The sequence below is a fragment of the Dendronephthya gigantea genome, unplaced genomic scaffold, assembly GCF_004324835.1.
Source record: "Dendronephthya gigantea isolate DGI-Jeju-01 unplaced genomic scaffold, DenGig_1.0 000011F, whole genome shotgun sequence".
In the NCBI taxonomy this organism is placed as follows: domain Eukaryota; kingdom Metazoa; phylum Cnidaria; class Anthozoa; order Malacalcyonacea; family Nephtheidae; genus Dendronephthya; species Dendronephthya gigantea.
In genome coordinates, this window is record NW_021163021.1 from 665,573 (window position 1) to 677,544 (window position 11,972).

The 11,972-nt window shown below is 40.2% G+C and overlaps 1 protein-coding gene across 1 annotated transcript; it reads right to left on the reverse strand.

The window, feature by feature from the left end:
• Positions 1 to 8,565: 8,565 nt before the first annotated feature.
• LOC114518588 lies at positions 8,566 to 9,621 on the reverse strand. The gene has a single exon (XM_028538607.1). The coding sequence runs from the start codon at positions 9,619 to 9,621 to the stop codon at positions 8,566 to 8,568; it is 1,056 nt and encodes a 351-aa protein (XP_028394408.1).
• Between the last annotated feature and the right edge of the window lie 2,351 nt (positions 9,622 to 11,972).

Consider the following 11,972-nt stretch of genomic DNA (forward strand, 5'->3'; position numbering starts at 1 on the left):
CACATTTTCTGTTGCTAATTTTGTTAAGTTGAAATGCTATCTGAACAAAATTTTTGAGAGGAGAGTAATTTTTTAGAAAAAATGCATGGTGCTTCTTTGAGAATAAACAACAAAATATTTATTTTTACAGTGTAAAATGTAAGTGTAAAACAGTTTTTTACTCAAAATTGCAATTCTGTGTCAAGTATAAAAAGGTATCTTTGCATTCACTTGGTTCAACTTTATCAGGATAAGACAACACTCATTTTCAACTTTCACATTCAGCTCTGAATTCATTTTCAAGAAAATCTGTGGGAACTTCAAGTACACCAGAATGAATTGCCACAGCTTTAAGCTCTTCTTCAGTCACAGCCCACCCTACATTAGAAGAATTGTTAGCATTAGAAGCATTAGAAAAGAATACATTGTCAGTTAAAAATTAATAATCATATAGCAATACCCACACTTAACACTCCTACAAATAATGGCAACACCATTTTACAATTTTATGGGCAATTTTGACAAATCAAACACAAAATCAATAGTAGTGTTCATATTATGCAATCCTACATTCTACAATTTACCTTTATCTTCAAATCCATATAATTCAGGGAAACTGTATATGTGGTTTGGTATTCCATCAGGTAAATTTGTATTCTTCTGGGCGCGAATCCAATGAGTATTCCACACAGACTCTTTAAAAATATCCAACTCCTTTTGAAGAACTGGGATCATCAAAAAAGCAAGAAGCATCCTACATGAAGTGAAACACATTATAGTATACCTGGTACATATACATTCAAGTACAAAGAAATATTCAACCCTATTACCTTGCAAGATTGCCAGAGTTAAATCATATGTATAGTGTTACACAAATTACTAGAATAAAAAACAGTGCACTTACCTATCATTTGGGTTGAATGGATTATATTTATACAGTACTGTCCTTTAGCCAGTTTAGGTGGTGTTTGAAGTACTTCTCTAAACGTTTATGTAATTCTCTCCACCAACGCTCAATCTAGCAAAATAATGAAAATGAATTGTGTGTTGCTTTGGTTGATTATTCAGCTTCATCATACAAACAATTATACATTCCACCCCCAATAACCCTTTTAGCAAAACAGAGCCTCTTGGGTGATAAGGGCAGAATTGAAAGGTACCACTGCATGTAGTTTATTATATTGATTGCCCTTACTTGATTTGAAGTTGAAGGCCCATATACAAAACTGTATCACTCGACTCCATATCCCCATGATTTCGGCGTAAAAATGTGTGCATGGTTGCCATGATGCCGGTCTCAGTACACTTGTCTAGCCGCATTATGATGCAATAACCATGCTTTCATACAAATAAACTAAGTAGCATCTGCCTATTATCTTCGGGTCACTGTTGCTCACCCAAATGCAAAGGGATAGAAATTTCCGGCTTGCAGAATCAATGCAACCATAAACTGCCAATGGAAAAGTGGAATTTTGATATCCCATCAGCTTGTCGTGGCCGTCTAATGAGTGGACCTAATTTGGGCCCTTAGTCGGGAAATTTCCCTTCCCTCTCTTGTTTTTCTTGAGACTAACCTTCCTATTCACCTCCATTGGAAAACAAGAACTTACTTGATTTTCACCCCCTGATGTTATTTTATGGAGAAACTCTGCCATCTCAGTGTCTGTCCGATCAGTATTCTTCTCATCATAGTATTGGTCCGCTGTCTTCACTGAGTGGGTCATTTGAGATGCCATCTGTTCTTTGCTAATTGTGCTCCCCACTTTCCGGTACGTTGGGATGATGGACTTCCTGAGTCTCGATTGGATAAGGTTCCCTTGAAGCTCCTCATTCATGCTTTTGCCCAGGCGTACAATGGCATGGCACTCTCGTTCATAGCCTTCCCTGTAAGCGTAATAAAGACTGCTTGTTCAGGTTTATCCCCTGGCTTTGCTGGAACAACAGACTGTTCGTTTGCGTAGACCGAGTGTAGACCTTCAAGGTAAATGTCCACCATTTGCTTTACATCTTTTCGCCAGAACAATTTGGCAGGACCAATCGATGAAGTTTTGTGCCGTATTGTCTTGGTGCAATACACCTCCTTGCCATCGCCGCTAACTCTCTCCCCCTGCTGGTAATCTTTCAGGGTCAGGTTCGCAATTGCACCATATCTCTGACCACTCCCCATAGTAACATGAAGAGTTATATAATCCCTCATTCTGAAGAAATCTTTTTGAGAAATTGCTTCTGGTTTTTGTTTCGCGACCTGGAACAACTTTTTAATTTCGTTCGCAACATGCCCATTTGTTAGGCTGTTGAACTCCCTGGAGAAAGAATCTCTTCTTGACTCTTTTCTTTCACCTCCATCCTCTTCTGCGCTGAGGGACCTTGTAGTTGGGAGCCCAGGCTTCCACTCTTGCGAACGCTGCCCTGATGAGCTCCAGATCACGGTTTTCTAATTTAACGAATCGTTTTACAGTTTCTGCTCTCGAGAGCAGAAACTGGTAAAACAACTTAATGGATATTATGTAGGCTTTCAAGGTTTGTGGCTTTCGTGGTTTTTCAAGTTTGTCGTTCCCAACGAAGAAGTTTGCTCTGATGATGTGGATGGACCTGTCCTCCCATAATATTAAAGCGTCTTTGGGCTTTATTTCGTAGAATAGCCTGCATACCCGTCTCATGTGGTCCCGAGGGTCCGCATGATTTCTGCCTTTTCCCTCGAAGCTCTTGAAGTGATTAAAGATTTTCAACTGACTGATTGATTTCAGCGTGCCATGAGGTGGTTGGTTGCTTAAATATTTACCTCATCCTCCTCACTGCTTTCTTCTTTCAATGAGGTATCTAATGACAAATCTGCTTCATCACTCTTTTCTTCTTTTGTTTTCCGTTTCTTCTGAATCTCCAGATTGGCAGCTCTTGTTCTCATTTTTTCCTGTAACTTGGCTCTTCTTGCAGATGTTAAATTATTCAAACTACAACATAATTAAATAAAATAAATGTGTGCAAATATCTTTACAGCATACGTATATATACATATGTGTCTATTTACTTTTTTACCCTATATATACGCATTCAAGACACAAACAGGTTCACTAACCATTCATAGTCGGGATCAGTCTTCTTCATTTTGTGCACATTTTTCAAGTGCTTGTCGACCCGACAGACGACAGCTTTGCATCAAGCCACAGGGCACTTGATTGGTGGATGCCTTTGAGTTGCACCCTTCTTCACTGCCCTCGGCTGCTGGGATGATATAATATTTGCCTCACTTTTTGAAAATTTATGGTATTGGACCAAATGCTTTGGCAAGTATTTAACTCTTTGTCAGCTGATCAGATGACCTTTAAAAATGGTTGGCTCACTTTAACTTGCATTTTCTGTGCAAATACTTGGTTGATTTTAATAAGAATTAAACCATTTAAAAGAGGACATTGTCCTCAGTAGATAGATGTTTTTTTAGTTCTATATGTTTCAAATTCGCTAGGATATTTGCTTTAGAATGCATGCGATTTTGCTATTATTCGATATTATACCTCAAAGCGGCCTAATCCTTAGAATATTGCCCAAAACGCAAACAAAAACTGGTTACCGTGATTTAGTTCACATTTCTAGGATCATTTTGATATATTTAGCTTCAAAATCGTGCCTTTAGACGATTTTTACCGATTTTTTACATAAACATTCATAATCTGCATCATGGTATCTATTATCGCATCGCTCACGGAAAGCATTTTACAATAATAAAAAGATTTACCAAAAATTTCGGGCAAAAAAAGCCAAAAAACGGACCCCTTGGTCCAATTTTACGCCAGGAATCTATTTTTGAGGTCAAAATTAGCCTAGGGGGTGGGCATCACAGACTTTTGTCACATTTTTGAACCGCGTGACAGATAAGTCCACAAAAGGAGCACCTGTATTATAGGGATTATATTTTATCAAGATTTCACCCATTTTCGACCAAAGTTAGGTGGGATAATTAGGGTGTGGTCCGAAATATGTGACCACGCCCACTTCCGGTTTCGAGTTTTTCATGTGAAACTTGCATATTTTCATAGTTAAAAACCTTTTCAGAAAAATTTCCTAGAATATAGAATGTTGCAAATCACATCAGAAAATACATATAAAAATTTCACGTAAATATATTTAATCGTGAATATTTTGAAAAAATCAACTAAAGGGCCAAAATAATCCACTAAAGGACCACAAATCAACTAAAGGATCATGAGAATCCAGTAAAGGACCAGCAAATCCACTAAAGGACCACCTGACTTAAAATTTTATCGATTTTTAACCAAAGTTGGGTGGGGTAATTAGGGTGCAGTCTTAATTACGTGAACACACCCACTTCCGGTTTCCAAGTCATTTTGACTGATATATGTTGTTAAATACATAATCCACTGAAGGACCAGAAAAATCCACTAAAGGACCACAAAAATTTACTAAAGGACCAGCATATCCACTAAAGGACCACCTGTACTATAGAGACTTAATTTTATCCATTTTCAAGCAAAGTTGGGTGGGGTAATTAGGGTGTCGTCCTAAACATGTGACCACACCCACTTCCGATTTCCAAGTCATTTAGACTGATATATGTCGTTAAATACATAATCAACTGAAGGACCAGAAAAATCTACTAAAGGACCACCTGTATGATAGAGACTTAAAATTTTATCCATTTTCAACCAAAGTTGGGTGGGGTAATTAGGGTGCAGTCTTAATTACGTGAACACACCCACTTCCGGTTTCCAAGTCATTTGGACTGATATATGTTGTTAAATACATAATCCACTGAAGGACCAGAAAAATCCACTGAAGGACCAGAAAAATCCACTAAAGGACCACAAAAATCTACTAAAGGACCAGCATATCCACTAAAGGACCACCTGTACTATAGAGACTTAATTTTATCCATTTTCAAACAAAGTTGGGTAGGGTAATTAGGGTGTCGCCCTAAACATGTGACCACGCCTACTTCCGGGTTCGGAAAATCGGAAATCGGAAAATTTGGAAAATTTTGGGATTTTATATTCAACATGGCAACTGCACTGGATTTATCAGGTTTGGGAAATTTTGATCTGCATTCAGATCCAACTACATTATCTTTACGATTGAAAGAATTGTTACAGCGGTATGAACGGTTTTTGGTTGCTATGGATATAAAAGACGATACTCGAAAACAGGCTCTATTGTTATATGCGGCGGGAAACGAAGTAGAAAAAATTTTTGCAACGTTGACTGACGTAGGGGAAGAGAAAGATTACAAGAAAGCAGTTGAAAAGCTGAATGGGTATTTTCTACCTAGGAAAAATGTGTTACTCGAAACCCATAAATTTCGCCAGTTAAAACAAATAACAGAGGAAACAATCAATCAATATTGTACCAGGCTTCGACAACAAGCCACCATCTGTGAATTCTCTGACAGTGAAAATGAGATTAAAATCCAGCTGGTTGAAGGATGTTTGTCATCGCGAGTGAGAAGGAAAGCCATTCAGGATGATTTGTCATTAGCAGACATATTAGCATATGCAAGATCACTTGAAATAACAGACAAAGCTGTCAAAACATTGGAAGAAGATTGTGGCATTTGATTACCCCTTCAAATGTGGTTAATGCTATACGTAACAAACAAGAAAAGCCGAGTCAGTATCATGAACGAACAAACAGACAACCACAGCAATCAGGAAACCAGTATCCTACAAGCAATCGATACCCCTATGAGAATGCTGGCCGAGAAAATTCATATGAGCAGCAACAGCATGGTAAAAAACTATAATTGTGGGGAAAATTATTATGCAGGTCATCTTAGTGAGTGTATAGTTAAGGGAAAATCTTGTTTTACATGCGGAAAACAAAACCCACCAGTAGAAAAGGAGGTTTCCTCAAATCCACAAGCAGTTGAAACCATTCCAGTTATGATTGAAAGGGCTCATATTAGAATGATTGTTGACACCGGGGCAACAACAAACATTTTGGATTCAAAAGCATTTAATGAAATCAAAAAGAAAAACCCCAGTTTACATCTACATCCATCAACACACAAAATTTATGCTTTCATGCAATCTCAGCCTTTACAAGTCCTTGGAAAATTTGAAGCACTTATTGAGTTGAAACACCAAATGGCTGTTACAACATTCTGTGTTGTAAGTGGGGACGGTGGGTCACTACTAAGTTATTCCACAGCCACTGAGCTTGATATTGTGAAAATGAACGTGAATACTGTTACTCAGTCTAGTTTTACATCCTACATGAATCCTCGAGATAATCATAACCAGTTTGCCAATCAGAACCCAGAAAACCCTAAGAACCATCAGCCAGACTCACCAACTATGTCAGGGTTCAAAAAGGAATACCCCACAGTTTTTACCCCACAGGCACAATACCCCACAGGCATTGGAAAATTAAAGGATCATGAAATACACCTACATCTTAAAGAAAATTCTAAACCTATTGTGCAAAAACCCAGAAAGATACCTTTTCATCTCCGTAAACAGACAGAAAATAAACTAAAAGAACTAGAGGAAAATGATGAGTCACGATCTCTTACCACATTCCACACCCACAAAGGTCTTATGTGGTATAAATGTTTATGTTTCAAAGTAAATTTAGCACCAAAGCAATTTCAATATGCTATTCAACAAACACTCCAAGGACTGGAGTACGGTGGCCGATAGGGGTCATTCGCGCAAGTAAAGAGAAATCACCCCACAATAACCCGAAGCACATCAACAAATGCGAGATTCACACCACAACTTCACGATTCACGCCACAAAATTCACGATTCACACACCACATAGAAACTGCTGACCCACCACCGTCTCACAACATTAAATTCCCTTTTTCCCGCCTTTTTTTGCGAGCACAACAATTTCAAAGGCACTGAGTCAAAGGCCATCAAGAAAAGCATGGCTACCTGTTCGTCATGTTCTTTCAAGCTGTCTACTTCATACAAGTTTTGTCCACGTTGTGGGCAGAGTCAAACAGGAGAAAGCAAGCCTACCACTTCAACTCCGAGCGTAAAAAGATCTATTAATAAAACGTTAGGATATAAACAGTTTAAAGAGCTGAGAAACGAGCAACATATTTTAGACGTGAGAAGAAAACTAGAAGTGCAGAATCCGTGGACGACAAAGTTACAGTGAACATCGGTTTCATGAGATATGATGGCGTGGAAATGAAAGGACAGAGAGGTAAATTGTTGCCGCTTACTATTACAAAGTCTAGTGGTAGAAAGGAACTTATGGATGCTGCCTTCGCTAAATTAAAGGCTCACAATACAGGGGAAATTAAATCTATTGGAGACTATTAACTTTTGTACTCAGATGCAACAGTTGTCGAGAAGCTTCGAGAGTCTGACGAACCTTTTGTACTTCATAAGTACAAGAAAGAGTATGGGAAACCTTACAGTCGGATTACATTTTACCTATCATTAAAAACAGATTTGTTCAACTATAGACTTACTGCACTGAAGGAGACAGTTTTTAGTTCCGACACGAGTGAAAGCGATTCAGAAAGCAATCAAATCAAGAAGTCAAAAACAGAACACGACTGTAACACACCATCGTTGCCATCCGCATCGGCTCCAAATACCAAGAAACCAGTTTTCAGTCAAGTTATTGATGCTAATTCACCTATGACATCACCAGACACAGATTTAAAGCAGAAGATAGTCATTGACAAAGAGCAGGCAGAACCAAAAGAGACTGAGCAAATTGAAACAGATGCTGCTATTGCATTGGCATTACAAATGGAGAATGTAGATAATACTTATGCAGCACTTTTCACTGTTGATGATCCACCAGATGAACTGTCCACTAATGAAGAGATATATTCTGATGATGCACTGGACATGTCTGCATCTGGCAAAGATGATGCTCAAACTCCCACAATCGAATTAGTGGTAAAAGAATTAGCTCAGCAAGTTGATGTTAGTAATATTACTAAGTTTAATGTTGTCCGTACTAACATCTTTAATAGTGCAAAACGAGCCCTAAACCGATAATGGTGTCAGTGAAGTTTATGGATGACATAGGCTCCTCAGAGGGGGCTGTTGATATGGGAGGCCCTAAACGTGAATTTTTTACTTTGTTATTGCACAGTTTGTTGTATGAGTCACCATTATTTTTTGGGCATGAAAATTCAAGATATATTTCTTTACACCAAAAATCATTGGAGGAGGAAGATTATAAGTTAACAGGTATCCTTATTGCACTTTCACTTGTGCATGGAGGACCAGTCCCACATTGCTTGTCATATCCCCTATTTCAAGCATTATTGGGTGGTGTTTGTTTCGTTTACTGAAGTAGCCAAGTTTAATAAAGATATATTTTATACTTGTTTTTTTTTTACATAGTCCTTACATTACAGCGAGCAGAGAAAAATATATAACAACCGCCCGATCTACCTAAATTATATATAGTGGGCGAACAATGCCCCATGCATATGAAAGTCTAATTAATAAGTCACGCGACCTTGATCAATGTCAAAATATCATATCGTTATATCTTTCCTTCTTTAAACAGAAAAAGTGGATAAAATAAATAAAAGCAAACTAAAAAAAAACAATACTGTCATTACTATAATCGTTGTGCCTATGTTTTTTTTTTCTCGTTAATAAATAACATAGTCATTCAATCTCTTGGGTCTTGTGATGACTCTTCGGCTTCTTCTGGTTGTGAGTGCCTGTGATGTCACATCCGTTGCGGCGTCTGGAATTTGGTCAATCGTCGGAGTTTGTGTCTCGACTGTTTCCTCGTGATGTTGCTCTGGTTCAATGGCGGCTTGCTCATGCTCTTCGTTTGGTGCAGTCAACGGTTCATCCTGTGCAGAATCTTCAACTCCGACTTTCCTCAAATATTTGCGGTTTCGGATGTAAGTAGTGCTGTCTGCAACTACTTTGTAGGAACAAATACCAACGTTTTTTACGACTTTTCCGGTGGCCCATTTCTTCTGACCAAGTTGAACAGGCTGCATTTTGACTGTGTCGCCTTCTCGCAGTGGCTCTAACATCCGCGTTCCTTTATTGTAGTACCTTTGCTGCCGTTTCTGTTGTGTTTGAATTCGGTTTTGAACGCCTGTGATCACTCTGGGTTCCAGCAAGTTTGTCATTGACGGCAGGGTCGTTTTCGTTCGCCTACTCATCAATCTTTGAGCAGGACTTGATGCCATTCCTTCCTGCGGGGTGTTGCGAATGCTGAGAAGCGCCAGGTAGAAATCACCGTTGCTCGTCTGGGCTACTCGCACAGCTTTCTTTGCTTGCTTGACGGCAGCTTCCACTTTACCATTGGACTGATGATGGTGCGGGCTCGTTTGGGTATGACGAAAACCATAGTCCTTAGCGAACGACTGGAATTCTTGCGAGATGAACTGCGGGCCGTTGTCTGAAACCAGCTCCTCGGGTATGCCATACCGGGCAATGTGGCTTTTTACTTTCTTGATAATAGTGGACGAGGTTGAGCTGTATACACGATGTATCTCGAAGAAATTTGAATAATAGTCTACCGTAACTAGGTAATCTTTATTCTGGTACTGGAATAAATCTATTGCAATCTTTGCCCACGGACGGTCTGGGACCTGGTGACTGATCAACGGCTCCCTTTGTTGCTGTGGCTTGAAAGATGCACACATGTCACATTTGGAGATTTGTTCCTTAATGTTGCTGCTCATGTTGGTAGTCTCAGTAGAGACTTTCACGGGCACGTCTTAAAGTAGACCCTGCCCCTTGGTGGGCCATGTGAAGCTCCTGCATGATTTCTTTTCTCAGGGACGCTGGAACTACGACCCAATCTCCTCTCAGAAGAAGTCCATCTTGCCATACAAGTTCGTCATGGTAGTCAAAATATGGACTTACCCCCTCGGGGAGGTTTCTTTTGCTGTTTGGCCATCCCTGCTGTACAGTTGCTTTTACTGCCTGAAGGGTTTCATCTTTCGCGGTTGCCTCTCTGAATTTTGATATGGTGCTGGTTGATGCCACAAGTCCGTTAATTTCTTCGATCTGCTCGACTTGTTCTAATTCTTCAGCGAATTGTGATTGGGCACCTCGTCCTTGGTCGTTGTCTCGTGTTTCGCCTGAATAATGCCTGCTTAACGTGTCCGCCAGGTACATTTCTTTTCCTCTCTTGTAGTGAACCTGGAGATCATAATGTTGGAGGTGCATTAGCATCTTCTGAAGACGTCTTGGTGCCGACGATAGCGGTTTCTTGAAGATAGTTTCCAAGGGTTGATGGTCAGACTCTATAACGACTTGTCTACCGTATGTATATTGATGAAAGCGTTTTGTACCAAATACTATAGCCAACAGCTCCTTCTCGATTTGTGCATAGTTCGTTTTCGTTTGTGTTAGTGCTCTGCTGGCATAAGGAACAGGCTGGCCCTCTTGGAGTAAAGCTGCCCCAAGTCCTTTCTCACTTGCATCGCACTGGACAACGAGAGGTTTACTCGGATCATAGTAGCTTAACAGCGGTGGTTCAGTTACCAATTTCTTTGTTTCGAAGAACGATCTGTCATGCTCTGCAGTCCAGGTAAATGGAGTGTCCTTTCGCGTAAGTTGTCGTAATGGTTCGGTCACATCAGAGAGCTTTGGGAGAAATTTTGCTAAATAGTTGACCATGCCCATGATTCGTCTGACTCCTGGTACTTCTGTCGGTTGTGGCATATTGCAGATCGCTTCAACTTTGGCCGGATCAGCTTTCACACCGTTGGATGTTAACAAATGACCTATGTAGGGCATCTCCGTCTTCTTAAACTCGATCTTTTCCTTGTTGAGCTTTATTTTCCTTTTTCGGCAACGACTGAACAAAACTTCGAGCTTGACGTCGGGTCTGCAATGGCTTCGTCCATGGTGACTCCATTGCCTATGATTAGTATGTCGTCAGCTACGGTGCGGGTGCCATCCAGTCCTTCTATTTCTTGATCGAGATGACGTTGGAAGATCTCACCAGCTGGGGAAATGCCAAACGGCATTCGGTTCCATTTGTACCGCCCAAACGGCGTGTTAAAAGTGGTAAGGAGAGATGATTCGTCGTCTAATTTGACTTGCCAATAGCCATTTTTGCAATCAACTTTGGTGAACACTTTAGCATTGGCAAGGTCAGGAAGTACATCTTCAATTGTTGGTATTGGATAGTGACTTATTTTTAATGCTGTGTTCAATGGCCGGGGGTCTAAACACAGTCGTATATTGCCGTTACTCTTTTGTGCTACTACCGTGCCACTTACCCAGTCAGTCGGGGTCGTCACTTTCTCAATCACACGTTGCTCTTCCAGCTCTTTCAGGTGGTCTCGCAGCGGGGTTCTAAGGGCTTCGGGTACGCGTCTCAACAGGAGTTGTACTGGTTTAATTGACTTATCAACTTCTAGATGTAAAGGTTCGCCAAGTTCTCCCAATCCTTCAAAAATGTCTCTATACTTCTGCAAGATTTGCTGTTTAGTAACACCAATCATTTCAGGATCATCGACTTGTAGCACACAGTCTTCGAACGTTGTGGGTGCCAAGTTGTCGTGGTTTACCTCGATGAGACCCATTTGTTGCGCCGCTGTGCAGCCGAGTAAGTTGACTTTGGCATCTATATCCTTAACCACCGTGAAAAGGACTTTGTACTCAATTTGGGTGGTAGGGTTGGTCAGCTGAATTCGACATTTTTCCAGCGGTTTCAATGGCGACGAGTTGTACATCTTTAAGATTTGATTTGTTTTTAGCACTTTGTTCCAGTATTTTGTGCCCGATAGTTCACCCAGACGAATGACATTACAGGTGGCTCCGGTATCGATTTGGAACCTCGCTGTATTACCTGTTTTTATCTTCATAGGCGCAGAGATCTTCGCAAAAATAGACTGGTTTTCCAATCCATGGACTCGTTCTGTTCGGGGATCGAGATCTAAAGTCATAACAGAGTCATCGGAATTTTCCATTTCAGCATTCATTTGCATTGCTATGGGTTGGTTACCCTTTCTCAAACAGGCTCTTGCAAAATGGTTTCTTTTCCCACACGCTTTACATACTTGACCATATGCTGGAC